The 22,280-nt window shown below is 39.0% G+C and overlaps 1 protein-coding gene across 1 annotated transcript; it reads right to left on the bottom strand.

The window, feature by feature from the left end:
- Positions 1–5,912: 5,912 nt before the first annotated feature.
- Positions 5,913–7,643, bottom strand: LOC145120434 (transcription factor MYB108-like). Its single transcript, XM_079056257.1, has 3 exons — positions 7,340–7,643; positions 6,885–7,014; positions 5,913–6,797 (listed from the first exon to the last, which is right to left on the bottom strand). The coding sequence occupies exons 1-3, from the start codon at positions 7,506–7,508 to the stop codon at positions 6,119–6,121; spliced, it is 978 nt and encodes a 325-aa protein (XP_078912383.1). The 5' UTR covers positions 7,509–7,643; the 3' UTR covers positions 5,913–6,118.
- Between the last annotated feature and the right edge of the window lie 14,637 nt (positions 7,644–22,280).

Raw genomic sequence — 22,280 nt, 5'->3', positions numbered from 1 at the left:
TGAAATTAGTTTTATTAATGTTTATTATAATGGTTTATTTTATTTTGAAGCATTGTCTTGTAATGGTGTATATGAAACTGTGATGGTTGTAGATAACTTTGGAAATAATGTGTTGCATATTGATTCGTCTAATGGTTTAGACTAGGCATGCTTGTGGCATTGTCGTCTTGGACATGTTAATAAGAATCGCATTGCCCAACTCCAAAAGGATGGAGTGCTGGAATCATTTAAGCTAAAGTCGGATGACACGTGCGAAGATTGTTTACTTGGAAAGATGACTAAATCATCTTTCACTGGTACTTGTGAAAGAGGTGAGGGTTTGTTGGATCTCAAACACACAGATGTGTGTGGGCCCTTCATATCCACCACAAGGGATATAAAATGCTTCTATGTGACTTTTACTGATGATTATAGCAGATATGGATATATCTACTTAATCAAGCATAAGTCAGAAACCTTTGAAAAGTTCAAAGAGTTTAAGCAAGAAGTGGAGAATCAATTGGGCAGGAAGATAAAGATGCTCAGATCTGATAGGTGTGGTGAGTATCTTAGTATCTAGTTCCACGACTATCTTAAGGAATGTGGAATTTTTTCACAATTGACGCCACCTAGGACACCACAACTTAATGGTGTAGCTAAGAGGCGTAATCGAAGCTTGTTGGACATGGTTCGTTCCATGATGAGTCGAGCTTCGCTACCAATCTCATTATGGGGGTATGCCTTAGAGACTGCCGTCCATATCCTTAATCTAGTCTCAACAAAGAAGGTTGCTAAAACTCCTCACAAGATGTGGATAAGGAAGGTTCCCTCGTTGGCACATATCAAGGTTTGGGGTTGTGAAGCTTTCGTAAGACGAGAGACTCACGACAAGCTTGAACCTCAAAGTGAGCGATGTATTTTCATCGGTTACCCATAGAAATCCTTTGGATATCTTTTCTACAGACCTAGTGATAACGTGGACTTCGTAGCAAGGAGAGGAGTTTTCCGCGAGAGGGAACTCATATGCCAAGGGGACAGTGGGAGGACAATTGATCTTGATGAGATTCAAGAATCAAGCGGTGAAGGAACCTCAAACACTAGCGATCAACCTGAAGAAGAGATTCCTGTTGAGCCAGTTGACGAATCATTACCTCTTAGACATTTCAGTAGAGTTAGCATTCCACCTTTACTATATGGTTTCCATATAACTACAGAAGGTGATACATTTATCAGTGATAGTACACTGATAAATTTGGATGAACCTAATAGATACAAGGAAACCATGGAGGGCCCTGAGTCCGAAAAATGGAAAGAGGCAATGGACAGGGAGATCCAGTCCATGTATGACAATCAAGTTTGGAACTTGGTTGACAATGTACCAAGTCGTAAGATAGTTGGGTGCAAGTGGATCTTCAAGAAGAATACCGACATGGACGGTAAGGTACACACATTCAAGGCACGACTGGTTGCGAAGGGATTTACTTAAACCCCAGGGGTTGACTATGATGAGACCTTCTCACCAGTGGCCAAGATCAAGTCTATTAGGGTTATGTTAGCTATCGCTGAGTTTCATGATTATGAAATGTGGTAGATGGATGTCAAAACCGCTTTCCTTAATGGGAAGCTGGCTGAAGATGTTTACATGTGTCAGCCAGAAGGTTTTGTGGATGCTAAATGCCCGAATGGAGTGTGCAAGCTTGAGAAATCCATCTATGGATTGAAGCAAGCGTCTCGCGGATGGAATCTTTACTTCGATGAGAAATTCAAAGAATTTGGTTTCTCTCAGAGTGAGGATGAGTCTTGTGTATATGTTAAAGCTAGTGGGAGTATAGTTAGTTTTCTAGTATTGTATGTCGATGACATACTGCTCATAGGAAACGATGTTCCAACCTTGCAGGAAGTTAAGTCCTGGCTTGGGAAGTGTTTCGCTATGAAGGATCTAGGGGAAGCTGCTTATATGCTGGGGATAAGGATTTTGAGAAATAGGAGTAAGAGACTAATTGGACTTAGTCAAAGTACTTACTTGGACAAGGTGCTAAAACGTCTTAGCATGGAGAATTCCAAGAAAGGGGAGTTACCTATCCAGAGCAATACCAAACTGAGTAAGACTCAGAGTCCGAGTACCGATGTGGAAATAGCAGAATTGAGTCGAGTGTCATATGATTCCACCGTTGGCTCGATCATGTACGCTATGACATGTACTCGCCCTGATGTGGATTTTGCGTTGAGCATGGTAAGTCGATATCAAGGGAACTCAGGTAAAGCTCACTGGATAGCTGTTAAGAACATTCTTAAGTATCTACGAAGGACTAAGGACTGGGTCCTTATACTTGGTGGCAGTGATGAATTGAGAGTGACAGGGTATAGCGACACCAGCTTTTAGACCGACAGAGATAACTTCCACTCTCAGTCGGGCTGGGTGTTTACCCTGAATGGAGGAGCAGTGACTTGAAAGAGTTCCAAGCAGGAGACTGTGGCTGATTCAACGTGCGAATCAGAGTACATAGATGTTAACGAAGCGTCGAAGGAGGCTATACGGTTGAAGAACTTCATTGGAGACCTTGGAGTTGTGCCAGCCATAAAGGAACCTGTGGAAATTTTCTGTGATAATGAATGAGCGGTTGCCTTAACCACGAAACCAATGGATCATGGTAGATCCCGACATATCGACATAAAATATCACTTCATCAGACATCATGTAGAAGAAGGACTCCTCGTGGTCAAGAGGGTATCGTCAGAAGAGAATCATGCGGATCCCCTCACAAAGGGTCTAAGTAGGATCAAGCACGTTCAACATGCGAGTAGCATTGGCCTGAAAGATGATATTAGTTTTAGTGATTAGATAGATGTTTAGAAACTTGTAATAGATAAATGTAATTGACATTTGACGATTAAGTAATGGAGATTTATTTATGAGTAATGTTTACTATCTTGTGTCAATTGTTTACTATTGTTTCACTTTTGCATATTTTACTTCCAGAATAATTGGATTATTCAAATTATCCACATTCGATCATACTTTGGAAGGAAGTAATGAGGCAAGACTGTCATGAATTGGCTTGTAGATTGTCTAAGTGCTTAGACATAGCAAAGGTTTGCTGCAACGTTCATGAGTACTCCTGAAATAGGATTTGAGTATTGGATTAAACCCATGCTCATTTGAATTACTTCATGGAATTTATCACGAGTAATTGTGAGACGATAACATCATATAATCTTTAAACCGAGATATATGAGTTGTTGTTTACGAGTTGGTTGTGCATTAATAATGCGTAAACGCATCAGTAACTTGATGTTATAAAATGTGTTCTTGTGTATGATTTGATGAGTGAATAGTACAAGCATATAATCAAAGTTTATCTGTTCCTTTTTCCCTAACGGGAAAAGCGATATCTTGGGCCACTCGATGATTTTGTGTTGACTTATGTGACGGGCCTGGTCAGGACTAAATTGATGTGTTCAATTAAGTTCCTTGTCAAACAAATCAGAAATCGGGAAACAAACTGTTGGACATTGAGAATGATTATGTTCCATGTCTTTGTATGATCCCTTATCTTAAGGACGCGTCATTGACTAGGTCAGAGTTCGACAACAGCTTTTGAAAGCTACGATTGCTAATCTGATTCTGAAGTAATACTTGAAATTTTAGTTATTAGACTTATCCAAGTGGGAGACTGTTGGATTAGGTGTCTAAGCCCATAACTATAATTGGTATGTACTTGAGCTGATAGTAGCATGGTCCTTTTGGGTTGCCTTCACCATAGCAACTTGACAGGATGACTTTGGAGAGAGAGATTATTTAATGATTTATTAAAATATTATAAGAATAATATATTAATTAGAAATCATATTATTTAATTAGTATTTAATCATAAGTTAATTTGTTATTAATTTTGGGATTAAAGGAACTGATTAAAAGTAAGGGGACTGGTTTGCAAATCATTGATAGTTGCAAAATGGGCTGTTGGACTCCCTTGTAAAGGGTTGGACGAAATCTATGGGAGGCCTATAGAAATCGTCCAAGGCCTTCTAGAAGGTGGTTTCATGGACTGCTTGGAGCCTAAGTCAATAATTAGGGTTTCACTTGGAAACCCTAGCAGCCACAAGTATTTACAGACCCCTAGACCTCAAGAATTCGGCCACTGCATCCAAGGGAAACCCTAGCCGAAATTTTTCCCTCTCTCTCACTCATCTTTTTCTTTTGGTGTTTGTGATTCCATTAGAGGTGCAACACTTTGGGCACTCAAGCTTTCGAGAGTCAAGATCATCATTGGATTACTTGTTATTACGAGATAACAAGAAAGGTATTCATCAAACCCTAATTTCATATTGTATTTCTGAAATTGTATGCTATTATTAGGGTTATTTCTTTGGAACTTCTATTTACATGTATAACTAGAGAAAAACTTAGATCCAAAGCAATTAGTGTTGGATGAACACATAAGAATTTTATGCTCAAAACCCAACAGATATGACATGACGAATATGCAAAATCTATATAGTTGATGTTTATTTCTTCTTTTTTCCCTAAATAGTTGAACTCAATATGTTTGGGCCCCTAGATGATTTCATTTTTTACATCAAAATGTGTGACCACGATCAAACTAAATTGATAACGGATCAATGAAGTAGGTTTTTTGGTTGACATAAGTCGCTATAGCGAAACATAATCTTGAGCATTTGAGATTGACATTTATCCAGGTCTCATGTTCAAACATATATCTTCAATAACGAAGAAATATTTGATCACTCATCTAAGGTTTGTATCACAAGCAGTTACATTGGATTGTATACTGTCTATTTATTACTAGTGAATATTAGACCATATGTTGTTGGTGACTTGTGGAAGTGGGGCATGTTGGAATATGGTTCCAACAGTCATAATAGTTGGTAATATTATTATTAATAGTAGGGTATTTTGGGTTACAAGCAAGGACAAAAATAAGCAACTGGTGACACGAGAAAACTGTAAGGACCTGGTTTGTTAATTATTTAAGTCTTTAATTAATTAAATGAAATCTGGTGATATAGAACGTTCTAGATAAATGAATTGGAAAGTCAGATGATTACTAAAGATAATCATAATTATTATGTGACTAGATATTTATCCTTTTGGGGTTTGAATTCTTCCCTATTAGTAGAGGGGACCTAGATCGGATGTTATGATGGAATTCTCTCCAGAAAAACCCTAGTATTCGGCAGAACCAATCCATTCTCGAAACCCTAAATCCCAGCCTCCTATGTGAAGTGTAGAGGGTTCTATGTGGCGCATAGAACTCGTTCCACGCTTCCAGTTTGTTTCGTTCAACGTGTTCGTCCATAGGGTGAAGTCAAATGTTGATGGTCTGTTCCTTGTTTGTGTATACAAAAGAGGAACTCTTCGTTGGGCTCTTCGCACTAGTCGAAGATCTATGAAGGTATCAAATACGGAAAATATATTTATTTTGTTTTCTTCTCTTTAGTTTATGGTGCAATTGATTGGTAGAATATAGATCATTGTCTGGTTTATGTGGTTAATGTTTTAGTTGCTTCCGTTGTGCACCTTTATGGCCTTTAGATCCCTCATGTTGTAGATAAATGTTTTTATCAAGTTATGTGAGAAAATAGAAGTTTCAAACTCAATCCCAAACACCTCTCAGAGAGGAGGGAATCGTTCCCTCCTCCGGCCAAAACCGCTAAACTCTAGGTGGAGGGTGTCAAATCCGCCAAACCCATCTTCCCCAAATTTCTTCTTTGAGTTGTCTCTCCAGCCGGTACCCCTCTCTTTCTCTCTTGCTCTCATCCCGGCCATCCCTCTCCTCCTCCAACCCGCTAGGACTTCTTCCTACCTAATATAAACAATAATTAGAATGAAAAGTATTGAAATTTTTCAAAACTCCTACCAAAATAACGAGTAATACGTTTACTGAAATAATGTTAATTGTTATAACAAATTTAAATAAAAAAACGTTGAATAAATTTCTTTATGAACAAATGATGTAAAGTGACCACTTACAATTCTATACCCACCCAAAAATCAAGAAACAAAAAAAGAAAAGAAAACATGCTGTTCTGTTTGATCACAAACTAGAAACGTGTATCTCACAAATTCTTGTAAACTTTCTAAACCAATAATGTATACATAAATTTAGTAATTTTTTCACATGTTGAATTGCTGTTTTAAAAACCAGATATCCTCAACATTCCACAAATTGTCAGAGAAGTCATCACCACCGTTACCGCCGTCCGTCCATTGGTTGTTTTGCTCTACCGTAGCTTGGAAATCCATCCCTTGATTGAAGTAACCCGCCGGGCTAATCAGGGCGTCTGTGAATCCACCATTAATCGGGTTATTGTGTTGAAACATTTCATGGTTTTGGCTTTGGTTGGCTGGATAATAACAATCGGTCAAGTCGGAAACAGGTGAGACTGCTGTGGTGCTTGAATTTTCCGGTGTGTAGCTAGGGGTGATCATTTGGGTATTGGCATACTTTGTACAAGTGTTTCCAGTATTGTTATTGCCATGGGGAACTACTAACTGGCTTGTAACAATACAATCCATGTTAGTTTGGTTGAGTGGGTAGGAGTTGGTGGTGGTTGTGGTAGAGGTGGTGGTGGTGGTGGAGGAGGAGGAACCACCTGTGGTGGCAGGTGTCGTGGCTGCTGCCTGAATTCGCTCTACGAGTCTTGGCATCCAAAGATACCGCATCGTGTCCTTAAATTGTTTGCTGTTAACATCACATTTCAATTGTTTTGCATGCTTTTGTACTCTCGTTCTCCAATAATTCTTGATCTCATTATCCGTTCTTCCCGGTAAATGTTGTGCTATTTTTGACCAGCTGTATAACAACAGACATAATTAAAACTAATTATAACAAATATTATATGGACCTCATAACGTGTAACAAATGAAAAATTTTACATACCGATTGCCCCAACGAGAATGAAGTTCAAGAATTAAGAGTTGTTCTTCAAGAGTAATATTCCCACGACGTACATCAGGTCGTAAATAATTCAACCACCTCAATCGGCAACTCTTTCCGGTTCTTTTAAGCCCTGTCGATTTCATTTGAAATTTGATAAATTTAGTAAAAAAAAGAATGTAGGAAATTAAAAAGATTATTTTTATTGAAAAAAGAAAGAGCGAGAGTTTTTGGTAAAGTTTATAGACGTTCGTAATACCCTAAATAAGCACTTGTCTCCATCATTCTCTTTCTAAAAATTTATGAACCAGTCAATTTCATTCACTTTTTTTAGAACAAAAACAAAACAAAATGAAAACCCATTAATCAGAAACAACTTGTATAATCAAGTTGATCCGAATCCATTATGCATGGGTGGTGGTGTCGCCTGAAAAGATAAGATATATTACAAGACATACCGGCACAACGAGCAAGAGAATTCCAGCGGCCTTCGCCGTGATGGGCGATGTAATTGATGAGAGTGAAATCTTCTTCAACAGTCCATGGGCCTCTTCTAAGATCTTCCATCATGCATATTTGATCATCTTCTTCACTACCACCCATTTCCACACAGTTGTTGCTGTTCATTTGATCGTCTTATTCTTGATCTATGTGTGTGATATAGATTTTCAGAGAGAGAGACAGAGAGAGACAGAGAGAGAGATAGAGAGTAAGAAAGAGAGGTTATTGATATGCTGAGGATGCTTTTTTGGACTTAGTATGGGGAGAGGGTAGGGTTTTTATAGAGAGAGAGAGAGAGAGAGAGAGAGAGAGAGAGAGAGAGAGAGAGAGAGAGAGAGAGAGAGAGAGAGAGAGAGAGAGAGAGAGAGAGAGAGAGAGAGAGAGAGAGAAGCTGTGGGTGGTAGTATGATTATAAGAAAAAGAGTTTTATGTGAATTAATTGGACCAAGTGTAAAAACTATTTAAAATAATAATAATAGCATAATAATAATAATAACAATAGCATGTTAATAGTATTAAAAAATAATAAAGTTTTGAGTTAAGAGAAATAACACGTGTGGGGTGATGTAGTTGATAAAGTCGGCCTAGGGAGTTTGACACTTTGACTTTTTTGGCTTTGTTGGATTTGTGTTGTAAAAGGGAGAAATTATAAAAAAAAGGACGGTAGGTCCCATAGACTAGTGCTTATTTCTACTTTCTCTACCTAATAAAAATAGTGATTTTGTCTTGTATTTTGAGAGTTCCCATTTGTTACAAAGTCATTCAACAAGTAAAATTATCATCAATGGACTATATTTGCCAAAAAGCGCTTTTCATATTAAAAATAGTTATTATAAATATTCTTGAAGAACATTAACAGCGGTCATTTTTGGTTTCTTAAGAAAAAGTTTGAGAGGTGATGGTAACGGTCTTTTGATTGTTAATGATAAAAACATAGACACAAAGGAATGTTTCTCTAACAAGAAAATGGCACTACAAAGATAATTAAAATTTATTTTGTAACAATGAGAGCCATGTAGGAATCATGCACTAAAAATCTAAGAAAGGGAACACGAAAGAGGGACCCGAACATACCAAACTTTTCATAAGACGGAGAAAATTGGACGTTCTGTATTTCCAATTTACTCAGTGGATGGAGCAACTCAAGTCTACGGAAAAAGAAAATTAAAAATACGGGGGCTTGTAGATGATTAATTTGCTAGGGAGATAGAAAAAAACGTGCCAAACTTTTCATTGGCAAGGTTCATCAACCATGGAATGAAGGAAAATCGAAAAAGAAGGTCAATGAAATCAAGAATGGAAACCAGGAACTTTGTGCAAACACCATTAGGTTCAGTCGGAAAAAAGAAATTGCAATTAACATTGGAAGGCTAAGGTAAGCGAGATAAAATCTAATGGCTATTTGATATTTGACGTTTGTAACACATACATCAATTCTCGTTTGTTTGATGTCACTTTAAAGATAAGTCGTGTTGGTGATACACTCCAATAGAAAAACAATTTACTTTATTGTTAATTATACGTGAGAATATGTAATCACACATTAAAAAATAAAAACTAAAAAAATGGCTATAAATATTAATAGGTATATAAGTTCCTTATATATTATTTAATAAATTAAATAAAAGATCTAGAGTTTACTTAATCGTCAAATATTAATGAGTAAACTACATATTTGGTCCTTCTATTTAGAACAAATTTGGAAGTACGGCCCCAAAAGTACAAATTTTGTAAAGAAGGCATTTATGGGCATGTTTAATTGTATATTCGGTGCTTGTCCAAAGTAAGACTATTGATTTTTAGTCCATGTCCAAAATAAAATCACCTCTCTCTCTCTCTCTCTCTCTCTCTCTCTCTCTCTCTCTCTCTCTCTCTCTCTCTCTCTCTCTCTCTCTCTCTCTCTCTATTATATATATATATATATATATATATATATATATATATATATATATATATATATATATATATATATATCTTTACTATATTATTAAACATATTGCCTATTTCTTGAAATTTAAGAGGTATATTTATTACAACATGATGTACAATCTTATTAAGCTTACAATGTAACTCATCGTATCTTTACCCTATCTTAACCCTAACATCCTCGACACAACATCAGACGCCGTCAAACCCACATCTATTCTATCTCTCTTTTTACTTGCTTCAGTTTCCGGTGGACCTTCGGTACCACCACCCTCTTCACTCTCCTTCCGCCGCCGCTGCAACCTATAGAAGGTCACCGGACATCCCTTCCTCCATTAAGTGTCATGTGCTCAATCAAATGCTCATCCTTCTACACTGGATGATCGACACCCTGCAACTCTACTTTTCTCTACCTCTGTTTCTCCTCTCAAAACCATAATCGCACATGTGTCTGCTCAAGAAAACAATAATGAACATCCAACTTTTAAAACCCTAATATAGTCACTGCTATCGCCACCCCCTCTATCGCTCATATTCTACCTTCTTTCAAGACGAGAAACCCTAACCCTATCATGTCGTCACTATCAACACCAACGAATATGTTTCTACCTTCTGTCTCAGGCCGCACACCAGTTGAAGCTTAGTCATCTGAGAAGTTAACGAGATTAAAGAGATGTTTTTTGTTCTGAGGATACTTCTAAATTATTGGTACGATTTTGTTTCCTGATTATTGAATCATTTTCAGTGCATTGTTGGCTCTGTTCAAATATTTTCTTATTAATTGGAATTTTATTTCATTTTGCACGCCATGTGTTCGATGAAATGTTCGATTCCAAAGCTACAGGAAGCGATGCTTAAACTTGAAGTAACAAAAAGGGTAGTTGAGGTATGACTTTAATTTCCTCTTCCTTGATCATCTGAAACAATATCTAAGGTTAATGTAACACTTTTCCCCAATGCTAATACATTTTTTGGTAATTTCTATATTATATTTTTCTATTTGAAAGCTTGCTATATGTTTTTATTCATTTAAACAGGGCTTGATTATTTGATAATGCCCTTTATGAGTGATCATCAAACCCAAGTGAGGCTGAAATATTTGCTTATCAACTTAATAAATTTTAAAATTAATCGTTATGGCAAGATGAATATTGATCAACTTAATCAAAAGTTGTAAGTGTTGTTCAGCTATTTGATCCATTGCCACTTTTGTATTTTTTTTTTATTGATTCATCTTTTTTGCATCTTGGAGTTGATATTGTCCCTGTTCTTGCTGGAGTTGTTGATGGAAGGAACATTTGGGCTAATGACATTGCTGAATCTGTTGGGATTCTAGAGTCTCTTCAGGATGTCGTTGGTAAAAATCTATGGTTTTCTGTAGGAGTCTGGTTATAATCTTTTGACAAAAAAATGATTGGTTTTGCATATTGTCATAAGTTCTTGATCTTGAAAACTATCATTTTTTTTATAAGTCACTCTTGTAAACTATGGTATATTTTTATCATACTTGCAAGAATAATGATTAATTTGTAAGGAAGTTCCAAAAGTGAATGAATGGTTTGTGCAGACAACCTTGTGGTGTGAACCTCCTGCTCCCTCCTCCACACAGTTCTTAATCTTGTAAACGAAACCAAAAACAGATGCCCTTTAACATTTTCTAGGTACTCATACTCTAATATCTTCTCTATGTTTCTAAAAGTCTGAGCAATTTATAGTGTTATGTTTTGATGGCCCATGCATTATGTTTTGGTCAATAATTAGTAATTTTAGTTATTCCAACTGTCTATTTTGGGATGCAGGAGGAAGTGCAAAAGAATTTGGTATGTCTGTTCAATGCCAACGATTTTTGATATGGCCATAGAGGCAGAATCATACATATCGCCCTTTGACACCACAAGAGGAAACACAATCTATATGTGTAACATCCGGATTTCCAGGAACATTATCGTGTATGTTAATCTTGTGATTTAAGGAGGGACTCGACGAGTTGAGGGACCAAATCGCCGAGTCGAGTCGAGTTAATCGCGTGAATTTAATGAATGGACTCGACGAGTCAGAGGAGGGACTCGCCGAGTAGGTGCTGGGCAGAGAAACCCTAATTTCCCAGGTTTGAGACCTATTTAAAGGAACTTATAGCCTCATTTGCGGCTACCCTTCCTTGAGATCAAACCCTAAACGTGTATGGAGAGCCATGAGAGTCTTAGAAGCTAAAACTTGGAGTAAACTAGTGCATCTCTTGAGGAGAAGAGGAGATCACCCATCAAGGGAGCTAGAGAATCAGTGAATGTGGTGTAACTTCGTGCAAGGGCTTGAGTAAGAGGTAAAAGCTTGCACCTTTCTTGTTGTTTTGCTTAGATCTTGTAGATATGGAAGATTAGGGTTTCTTCCACCATTGTTGGTACATTGTATGCATAAGGTCTCTCATGAGGCCTAGACTTCAGATCTGGACCTTGTGAGGTCCAGAGAGTCCAAAGATTATAGCTTTAGTTAACCATAGAAGAGTTATTATGGTTAATCATCCTTGTTAGAGTTATATTGGCATTATGAGCTTTATATGCCATGTTTAAACGTAAAGCTTCCAGCTTTACGTGACATTCGACCCTCAGGATGGTAGATCTAGTGTTTGGGGTAATGGATCTGCCTTAAATTGGCTGAATGAACATTTGGTCTAAATGAACTCGCCGAGTCGATGAGCCGACTCGACGAGTTGGTTAGGGTTTGTCCCGAGGAACCGAATCAGGCGATAACTCGACGAGTTGGGGGTCAACTCGACGAGCTGAGCTGGACTGTCACAAGATTTCTGAGGAAAGTAAGTGGACTCGACGAGTCGCAAGGGTGCACTCGGCGAGTCGGGTCAAACATGGACTGTTGACTCGAGTTTGACATCTGTTGACTTTGGGCTTTGATCAACATAAGTAGTAGAGACCATGGAGGGGTAAAATGGTCTTTTATCCACTTCAAAGAGTTAAAGAGAGGAAGAATAGCCTTCGGTCGTTAGAGTTGTGATTAGAGTATCACTTAGAGATATTCATCCCTTGTGTTAGGTGGAGGCTAGTTCGAGATTCGGGAGCGGGGTCTTTACTTGCTGCTGGTCAGGTGAGTCTTCTCACTCTACTTTACCTAGAGTGGTAATTAGAGTTATGTGACAGAGTATCTTGTATGTTATTTATGTGGTTGTGATACACTGCATTATTTCTATGTGATTCATGTCGTGTATGTTCAGAGTTTACAGAGTTAGAACCGGAAGGTTCACAGAGTTAGGACCAGAGGGTCCACAGAGTTAGGACCGGAGGGTCCACAGAGTTACAGCCTCGAGTGGCTAATATGTGTTATATGTGGTATTTTGGGGAACTCACCAAGCTTTGTGCTTACAGTGTTATATGTTATGTGTTTCAGGTTTTCTCAGGATTGCGGGACAGCACCGGCTTGATTGTACACACCAGAGAAAGAGTTGTATTTTGAGGATCCTTGATTATTAATGGAGTTGTGCTTGTATTTTGAATAAACAAGATTTTTACACAATATGTTATGAAAAGTATGCGATTTTGAAATGAAAAATCTGTTTGAAAAATTACGGTGTTACAAGTTGGTATCAGAGCCTTGGTTTGAGGGATTCGGATGCACCTTCGGGCGTATCTGAACTCAAACTGAGGATTTTAGGAAGTTTTTCATAAAAGAAACAATTTTTCTAAAAAGGGTAAAAGATTTTTGAGAAAATCATAAAGGAGCAGTGTGTACGATCAGCCAGCGCCCGAACGGTGATTTCCCAAAATACCCTTACATTATGTGTTATGAGATACTATGTGATATGCTATGCATACTAGAGATAGGCTAGGTATTTCATATTTTAGGACTAGAGTGGCCTGATTTGTGATGCCTTAGCCTAGGAGATGTTGTTATATGTGATGTGCCTCGAGTATGTGCTGAGTATGAGTATCCAGCAGGAATCCTTTTAGAGAGGGATCTGAGTAGAGGAGTAATCTAGGAGAGATACCTAGATGAGCATTTGAGGAGCCTACTGAGAGAGTAGTCAGATGCCCGCGTGGGGTAAAGTTGCTTGAGTTCGGTGATATCTTTTGAGTATGAGGAGAGCAAGTGGGTAATAACCTAGAGTGGTTTTACATGTTGGTAGAGGTTATTCGATGCCCGAATGTTGCTTGCTTCGTGCTTTGTGGAACTCTTGATGATGGGAGTCACCTACTAAGTGAATATGACGATATTCAGGAGGTAGGTTGCTGGCATCATAAGGAGTTCTTCAGCAGCTGATGGCGGAGAAGTGTGAGAACCTAGGAAGATCCTAGGAAAGGGTGACCCTAGTCAGATGAGTACGCTGACAGAGTAGAGCATTTCGCAGAGGAGCGAACACACGTGACATGATTGGTGATCGAGAAGGTTAAGCAGCTACTTAGGAACTCGGGGATGGTCCGTGCAGAAAGTATGGGTAGATGTGGCAGGTAGTATGGGCCCGTACTACTGAAAGCAGAGGACCCATACTCGATACAGGGAACATTCTGGAGGATCTAAGTAGCAGATCGAGAGGTGATTTCATGGTTCGAGTACCATGATTTGTAGCAGATCGAGAGGTGATTTCATGGTTCGAGTACCATGATTTGTAGCAGATCGAGAGGTGATGTCATGGTTCGAGTACCATGATTTGTAGCAGATCGAGAGGTGATGTCATGGTTCAAATACCATGATTCGTAGCGGATTGAGAAGAGATAACATGGTTCGGGTACCATGATTCGTAGCGGATTAAGAAGAGATAACATGGTTCGGGTACCATGATTCATAGCAGATCGAGAGGTGGCCACATGGTTCGAGTACCATGACCCGTTGCAGTTAGTGTTATTGGTTCTACCAGTTATTCCGTGGTGATTGGTTAGACTGATATCAGAGGTGAAATAGTATGGGGCTAGAGGGCCATGATGAACGAGTTTTAGTGAAGCATCCCTTAAAAGGGAAATAGAGTTAGCTCCGAGGGATTGTTGGTGAAATGCCAATTGGAGTCGCAAGACTCAAGAATAAGTAGAGATGGCGGTTATGGAGGATTACGGCATGAGTTGAGCAATCAGCCGATGGTGGAGATGTCATTTTCTGTGACCTGAGCGGTGTTATTTCTGTTCCTGTGAGAAACAGGAGGGGTATTGAGATTTTCGGTTTCCAAGGTTGGGGGTGAGCCCTGTGGGGTAGCCTTGGTTACGATCTTTCATCAGAGTATTTGGGCAGTATGTCTGCCGAGAGGTAATTTTAGAGCATGAGCAAGCTGTCAGCGGGGACTGATATGATTAAGGACAAGGATACACCCTATTTGAGCATAGTAGGGCATGTATTAGCTGCAACGACAGACGATCAAGAAGAGGATATTGGAGCGGTGGCTCTTATTATCTATGATGAGTATCGAGTGTGGTAATGAGGACTCCACTCTTATTACAACCCACGTGATGGAACGTTGGTTGAAAAGTCAAGGATGAGGAAAATGTTAGTTCGTTATTTCAGACTGAGAGTCAGGGTTGCGACTGGACAGTTGAGATGTCCGGTAGTGGGACGGTATGAGATTCTGAATGACTAGAGGAAGTCATGATGAGAAGTTTCTGAGGATTTCATCGGAGATTCGGGGTATTTGGAATTACTCGACCTCCATCAGGGGGATTATCGAGCATTGCGTATCACCTCCCAAGAGTAGGTGCGATGTTATTGGTAAAAAAAAAACAGTTTGTGGGCTAGATGGTTGGTGAACCAATTGGTGATGGTTCGAACCCTGAGTGGGGGAGGACCGGGTACTTTTGAGGAGATCAGAGATTTGTTCAAGAACGGTTAGAGAACTGGATAAAGAGGCCTGCGGTGCGGATTCCTGAGACCAGGGTTATTAGTGGTCAAGGAGAGGTGCAGAGTGAGATAGTGCATGTGGTACGTGTTTAAGAGAGGATGAGTGTCTCTACGGTAAGTGGCCGTTGGTCGGAGACCTTATGATGGTTAGGAATCCTTCAAGGTTAAATGGTGAATTCGAGGTGGTTGGCTTGTGAGGGTAGTTCGGCAGTTTGAGAATTTATGGATCAGAGTATGGGCTATTATATGCAGTATGGGAAGGGAAGAAGTTGTTTGGTCAACCAACTTCAGGGTCGTTAAGAGTATTCTTGCATGAGTTTCGAGCAATAGAGGAGGAAGTTTCGGATTGTCATCTTCGTGTTCTGAGTCGTTGGCAATTTCTCTGTGTTTTAAATTGGGAGATGGAGTATTAAGGGGTTACAAGTGGTACGAGAGAAAGACCGGTTGCGAGGTTCCGAGGAAGCAATACGGTATCTGAGTATGATGCCATGAGTATGAGATCAGTGGTAGAGCGAAGACACTGCGAGGCGTTGTGACGATATTCCAGGGTATCCGAGTTTAATGTCCAAAAATCTCGGATTATTTTGAGTTTGAGTTTGAGAAGACGAGTGGTGTATCGAGTGTCTATGGTTCCGGTGGGGACCCTTCAGCTAATTGACATCAAATGGATTTATTTGAGAATGTGAATTGCAGCGAGAAAAAGAGGTTTTGTCACGACGGTGGTTTTCTGAAGTAGTGATGCTTAGCCCGGATGGGTGTGTGTGTACCTATCTATGCTAGGCCGCAAAGCATGAGTTAATGATCGCAGTATGGTGTCAACCTGAGGATGAGATTGTGAAGTGGTAAGAGTAAGTGCGGTAAGATTGCAGGGAGCTACAGTTTCAATGAGTCAGTGTAGAGGGTGTGGTGATGCTACGGGGAGTCGTAGTACTCACTATTCAGTGAGAGGTTGTTGTGATACTACGGGGAGCCGTAGTACTCACCAGTCAGCTAGAGGGTGTTGTGATACTGCGGGGAGCCGTAGTACTCACTATTCAGTGAGAGGTTGTTGTGATACTGCGGGGAGCCGTAGTACTCACTAGTCGGCGAGAGGGTGTTGTGATACTGCGGGGAGCCGTAGTACTCACTATTCAATGAGAGGTTGTTGTGATACTACGGGGAGCCGTAGTACTCACCAGTCAGCGAGAGGGTGTTGTGATACTGCGGGGAGCCGTATTACTCACTATTCAGTGAGAGGTTGTTGTGATACTGCGGGGAGCCGTAGTACTCACTAGTCGGCAAGAGGGTGTTGTGATACTGCGGGGAGCTGTAGTACTCACTAGTCAGCGAGAGGGTGTTGTGATACTGCGGGGAGCCGTACTACTCGCCAGTCAGCGAGAGGGTGTTGTGATACTGCGGGGAGCCGTAGTACTCACTAGTCAGCGAGAGGGTGTTATGATACTGCGGGGAGCTGTAGTACTCACTAGTCAGCGAGAGGGTGTTGTGATACTGCGGGGAGCCGTAGTACCCACTAGTCAGTAAGAGGGCGTCACGGTGCGGCAGGGAGCCGCGTTATTTTTTGATCAGAGCATGACGCAGGAGAGTTCTTAGGCTTGAGTAGCCTTATTTGTGTTGAGTATTCGGGAGCCTGGGGGCCAGATCAGGAAAGAGTCGGAGGTCTCTATATTTTTCGGGAAACGTCATACTCTGAATTGAGTTGTGGTTGTCGCAACCCAAGGGAATTGGAGAAGCGGTTTACGCATGAGTTGCGGGTCAGGAGTCATGAGTGAGTGGTTCGTTGGGACGAGTGGTTCCAATTCTGTGTCGGATCAGACTCTTGAGTTGAGTTCGATTCTAGTGGTGTATTGAGTAGACGAAATAAAATTCCAGATTCAGAGATGCACATCATTTGGAAGGGGTATTGTTCCATCTGGTGTCTTAAACCGGAGTGGGTCAATTCGTTGGTATGAGAAAACCTCGAAACACAGGGAACTAATGAGTAGTAGACGGCAGAGGTCGAGAGCGAGTCGAATTCCGTACTCGCTTGAGGTGAAGTAAACTTCGTGACTCGTGTGTCACACAGAGCCGAGATAGTTGCATTGATAAGGAAGTCAGTGAGGCGTGTTGGTACACGCAATGGGTAACCTTTGGAGGTTCAATTGCTGGGTCGGGAGATGACCTGGCGCTCAGTCTTGAAAGGGATATTGAGAAGGAAGCTGAGGTTTATGCTTGTCAGATGTCGGAGGACGCTTCTGAACAAGAATAGTCATTGTTCGTGTCTGAGGACAGGGTGTTGAGGGTTCGCTGTTCAGAGGGGTTGTGATTGTAGTACAGTGGATGAGTCCCTGGTGTGATGTGATCCTTCCATTCCTTGGTATATGATCTGGATTGTTTATCATGTCTGGGACGAGTGATCGGTAGCTAGTTTTGGGCATGGACTTGTTTTATCGGTTCCCACTAGAGAATCAGAGGGGCAGTAAGCTATCGGGGTTTGTTATTCGAGGAGCGAATAACATGGTGACATCTGGAGAGGGCGGTCTGGCTGTGTGTCAGGCTACTAGAGTTCCAGATTCTTGAGAGTCAGAAGGGGTAGCATAGTGGCAGATGGGTCTGTCCTTTTTCCAGGGAGGAATTCCTGTTTGGATTCAGGTGTCCAGAGAGGAAGAAAGTGGTGTGGTATGAGACCCTTTCGATGGTGCTGTTTGGTTAATGAATTGGATCTATATGTGGTGGAGGAGCGATTTCGAGGGCGAAATCTAATTCAAGTGGGGGAGAATTGTAACATCCGGATTTCCAGGAACATTATCGTGTATGTTAATCTTGTGATTTAAGGAGGGACTCGACGAGTTGAGGGACCAAATCGCCGAGTCGAGTCGAGTTAATCGCGTGAATTTAATGAATGGACTCGACGAGTCAGAGGAGGGACTCGCCGAGTAGGTGCTGGGCAGAGAAACCCTAATTTCCCAGGTTTGAGACCTATTTAAAGGAACTTATAGCCTCATTTGCGGCTACCCTTCCTTGAGAGCAAACCCTAAACGTGTATGGAGAGCCATGAGAGTCTTAGAAGCTAAAACTTGGAGTAAACTAGTGCATCTCTTGAGGAGAAGAGGAGATCACCCATCAAGGGAGCTAGAGAATCAGTGAATGTGGTGTAACTTCGTGCAAGGGCTTGAGTAAGAGGTAAAAGCTTGCACCTTTCTTGTTGTTTTGCTTAGATCTTGTAGATATGGAAGATTAGGGTTTCTTCCACCATTGTTGGTACATTGTATGCATAAGGTCTCTCATGAGGCCTAGACTTCAGATCTGGACCTTGTGAGGTCCAGAGAGTCCAAAGATTATAGCTTTAGTTAACCATAGAAGAGTTATTATGGTTAATCATCCTTGTTAGAGTTATATTGGCATTATGAGCTTTATATGCCATGTTTAAACGTAAAGCTTCCAGCTTTACGTGACATTCGACCCTCAGGATGGTAGATCTAGTGTTTGGGGTAATGGATCTGCCTTAAATTGGCTGAATGAACATTTGGTCTAAATGAACTCGCCGAGTCGATGAGCCGACTCGACGAGTTGGTTAGGGTTTGTCCCGAGGAACCGAATCAGGCGATAACTCGACGAGTTGGGGGTCAACTCGACGAGCTGAGCTGGACTGTCACAAGATTTCTGAGGAAAGTAAGTGGACTCGACGAGTCGCAAGGGTGCACTCGGCGAGTCGGGTCAAACATGGACTGTTGACTCGAGTTTGACATCTGTTGACTTTGGGCTTTGATCAACATAAGTAGTAGAGACCATGGAGGGGTAAAATGGTCTTTTATCCACTTCAAAGAGTTAAAGAGAGGAAGAATAGCCTTCGGTCGTTAGAGTTGTGATTAGAGTATCACTTAGAGATATTCATCCCTTGTGTTAGGTGGAGGCTAGTTCGAGATTCGGGAGCGGGGTCTTTACTTGCTGCTGGTCAGGTGAGTCTTCTCACTCTACTTTACCTAGAGTGGTAATTAGAGTTATGTGACAGAGTATCTTGTATGTTATTTATGTGGTTGTGATACACTGCATTATTTCTATGTGATTCATGTCGTGTATGTTCAGAGTTTACAGAGTTAGAACCGGAAGGTTCACAGAGTTAGGACCAGAGGGTCCACAGAGTTAGGACCGGAGGGTCCACAGAGTTACAGCCTCGAGTGGCTAATATGTGTTATATGTGGTATTTTGGGGAACTCACTAAGCTTTGTGCTTACAGTGTTATGTGTTATGTGTTTAAGGTTTTCTCAGGATCGCGGGACGGCACCGGCTTGATTGTACACACCAGAGAAAGAGTTGTATTTTGAGGATCCTGGATTATTAATGGAGTTGTACTTGTATTTTGAATAAACGAGATTTTTACACAATATGTTATGAAAAGTATGCGATTTTGAAATGAAAAATCTGTTTGAAAAATTACGGTGTTACAATATGCTCTTATTTGTTATTTGGTTTTAATTTTAATTAATATTTGTAATGGAATTGTAACACTTTGGGTGTGCTGGTTGGCCAGTTAAGGGAGGCTTCTAATAAAAGCAACATTGTTGAATTGAAATTGCTCTTGGAGATAGAGATTGGACAGGTAGTATTATCTTTAAAACTTTATAAATATCCATTCCAGTTTTTATTAGATTTTTTTGAAAATTTTTTTTTCTTCAGAATTTGAAGCCTCTCCCAGCACCTAAAAAAACAGAAGATGAGATACTTCTTTTCTTCAAGCTTTACGAGCCTGAGAAGGAAGAACTTTGGTTAATCAATTAAGAAATTCAACAATTTGCTTATTCCCGCTTTAAAAGGTATTGGCCCAATCTTCATAAAGGTTCGTGTTGTCTGTTTCTGGTTTGATTGAAAATAATAGATTGTGTTCAGATTAAAAAAAAACTTCTAAATGCCCTTGACTATACAAATCATGTATTTTGTTGCTATGTATCTAATTTGTGAAATACAATCTGGTCATGTGTGTGTTGCTCCGTGATTGAATCTGTCCATGTAGCACCAAGTAAATTATTGAGGTTATCTTCATCTGTTACGAAAAAAGTGACATTGTATATGCTCAGAACCCAAAAACCAAAAATCAGAGGTTCTACCTACTGATCAGTAGCTTATAACAGTCTATGATCATGCCACAATAAAAGATAAAGTTAAACAATATACAGCTTACTAAATTATAAGTCAAAAATATAAATTTATTTTTGTATTAAGATATCATTGATCTTATAATGAATCCTAATTATTAATATTACAAAATCGTATAATCCCCGACTGTTTTTTTTATAAATTCTAATGTATCGTTCTTTTGCCCAGTTTCCTTTTTCTTTTTCTGTTTTCAGGTTTATATACAAGATTTGGCATTTACTTGCAACCTTTACATTTTTTATTAACATTAGCATATATGGGGTTTATAATCTGATGCCAACTAAGAAGTATAATGCAATAACTTTTTCAATGCAAATTGCAGTCCTAATTTCTTTTTTAATTGACCTCATCAATTGTTTTTATTGGACCAGATTTGGACTTGCTTTTACAAGTGTGAAACCAACAACATAATGTGACTTGTAAGACAATTATCACAAAATACCTTCACCAATCATCTTTCTGATGCACAATCTCCTTTTTTTTTTCTTTGTAAAAATATGTATATGATATTCATTATTCACTATTAAGTTAGATAAATGATACATTTTTTTGTTTTCCGATTTTTACCGCTCTTGCAAAATGACTAGTACAGAGCAAAAAGCTTCATGGTTTTGGACCATTGCTAAAAGAAATCAAATTAGCTACGTTTAAAGGAAATTTTATATCTCATAAAATTTAGCTTTAGGTTTGACTTTCTCTTATTTGTTTTAACTTAATAAGTTATCTCAACTTTGACTGATGATGTTTTTATCATGTCTTAATCAGCAACATTTTTTAGTTGGTGTAACTGGTGCACATTAATTTATATACAGTGAAAATCATTAGGGAACCAGGTCAAAATGATGATGGATAATGTGCAGTATCTATGTGTAAATAAAATTTTATTATGTTTTTAAGTATTTTGTTTTTTGGATTTTCTGCACATCACTAAAAAAATGGCAATGTACTTTTGTTGCATTTACTATTCCTATTATAAAATTCTATTTTTTAAAACTTTACCTATTACACATTCAATATTGCAGTTGATTGAACACCTCTTGGTTATGCTCCACTTGCAGATGTTAAGTTTTACCTAAAGAGGACATTACAAATGAGCATGAAATTGGGAGCCTACCGTAACATTTAACTTTTCGTTAATTTGGTTACTTTTCTTGTATTAATTACACTTCTTGATTCAAATTTAACTTCTATAAAGTATGATGCACACCTTAAAATATTAATCATTATACCATGATTTTGATCAAATATTATGTATTTACTCATAGGTGGATGTTACTTGGTATAATGTGTTATTATTTATATTGAATTATTTGTTACTTTTGACTTAAAAATAACTTATGGTTGGAATGGGATTAAGTATTACATCACCCACTTAAAGGGACGATGTGGCCTTAGTAAAACTCCAAGTAAGCTTAAGTCAAACATTATTATTACAAAGTCTAAACCTTAATTTTTGGTCAACATTTCTTAATATGTTATAAGAAAACGGCTTATAAAGTTTATTTGTGAAAATCAACCTATATTTCTCAACTTTAGGTAACGAAATATCTATCAATGTTCTTATTTTTAATGCCAACTCCATATTTAGACTTGTGAGAGTTTTGTAGTCATGTTAAATACTATTTCGTTCTTATGGCTTGGTAAACTTTGAGTGTGGTCTATATTTTACATTTTTAACATTAATTGTATATTAATTTTTTTAGTAATTTATTTCATATTTGAACCATTTATGTTGTGATGTTTGGTATAGTGCGGTTTATATGCTTTGTGTGCTCGGTGAACCTACAGATTACAATCTTTTTAGTGTGATATTGTCAAAAAAAAATTCCATTTTATTGAAATAATACCTTTTATAAAAAGAAACTTATTGGACTCGAATTAAAAAGAATCTAATTGTCATAACGGAATTATTTGTTGAAAAAAAAAATTTCATTCATCGTTCTGTGTGGGTACCTCTTTAATGTATTATATAGGTGTTTTAAATTGGTGGGTACATCAACATATTTTATTTTTAGT

The sequence above is a fragment of the Lactuca virosa genome, chromosome 6, assembly GCF_052849685.1.
Source record: "Lactuca virosa cultivar CGN04683 chromosome 6, Lactuca_virosa_CGN04683_v6, whole genome shotgun sequence".
NCBI lineage: Eukaryota > Viridiplantae > Streptophyta > Magnoliopsida > Asterales > Asteraceae > Lactuca > Lactuca virosa.
Note: the sequence above shows the minus strand (reverse complement) of the source record. Positions and strands in the feature narration are given on the sequence as shown.

Coding starts and splice junctions, on each gene's coding strand:
- LOC145120434 (XM_079056257.1), bottom strand. CDS start 7,508: ATGAACAGCAACAACTGTGTGGAAATGGGTGGTAGTGAAGAAGATGAT. Junction 7,015..7,339: donor TTCTCTTGCTCGTTGTGCCG/GTATGTCTTGTA, acceptor TGAAATCGACAG/GGCTTAAAAGAACCGGAAAG. Junction 6,798..6,884: donor CATTCTCGTTGGGGCAATCG/GTATGTAAAATT, acceptor GTTGTTATACAG/CTGGTCAAAAATAGCACAAC.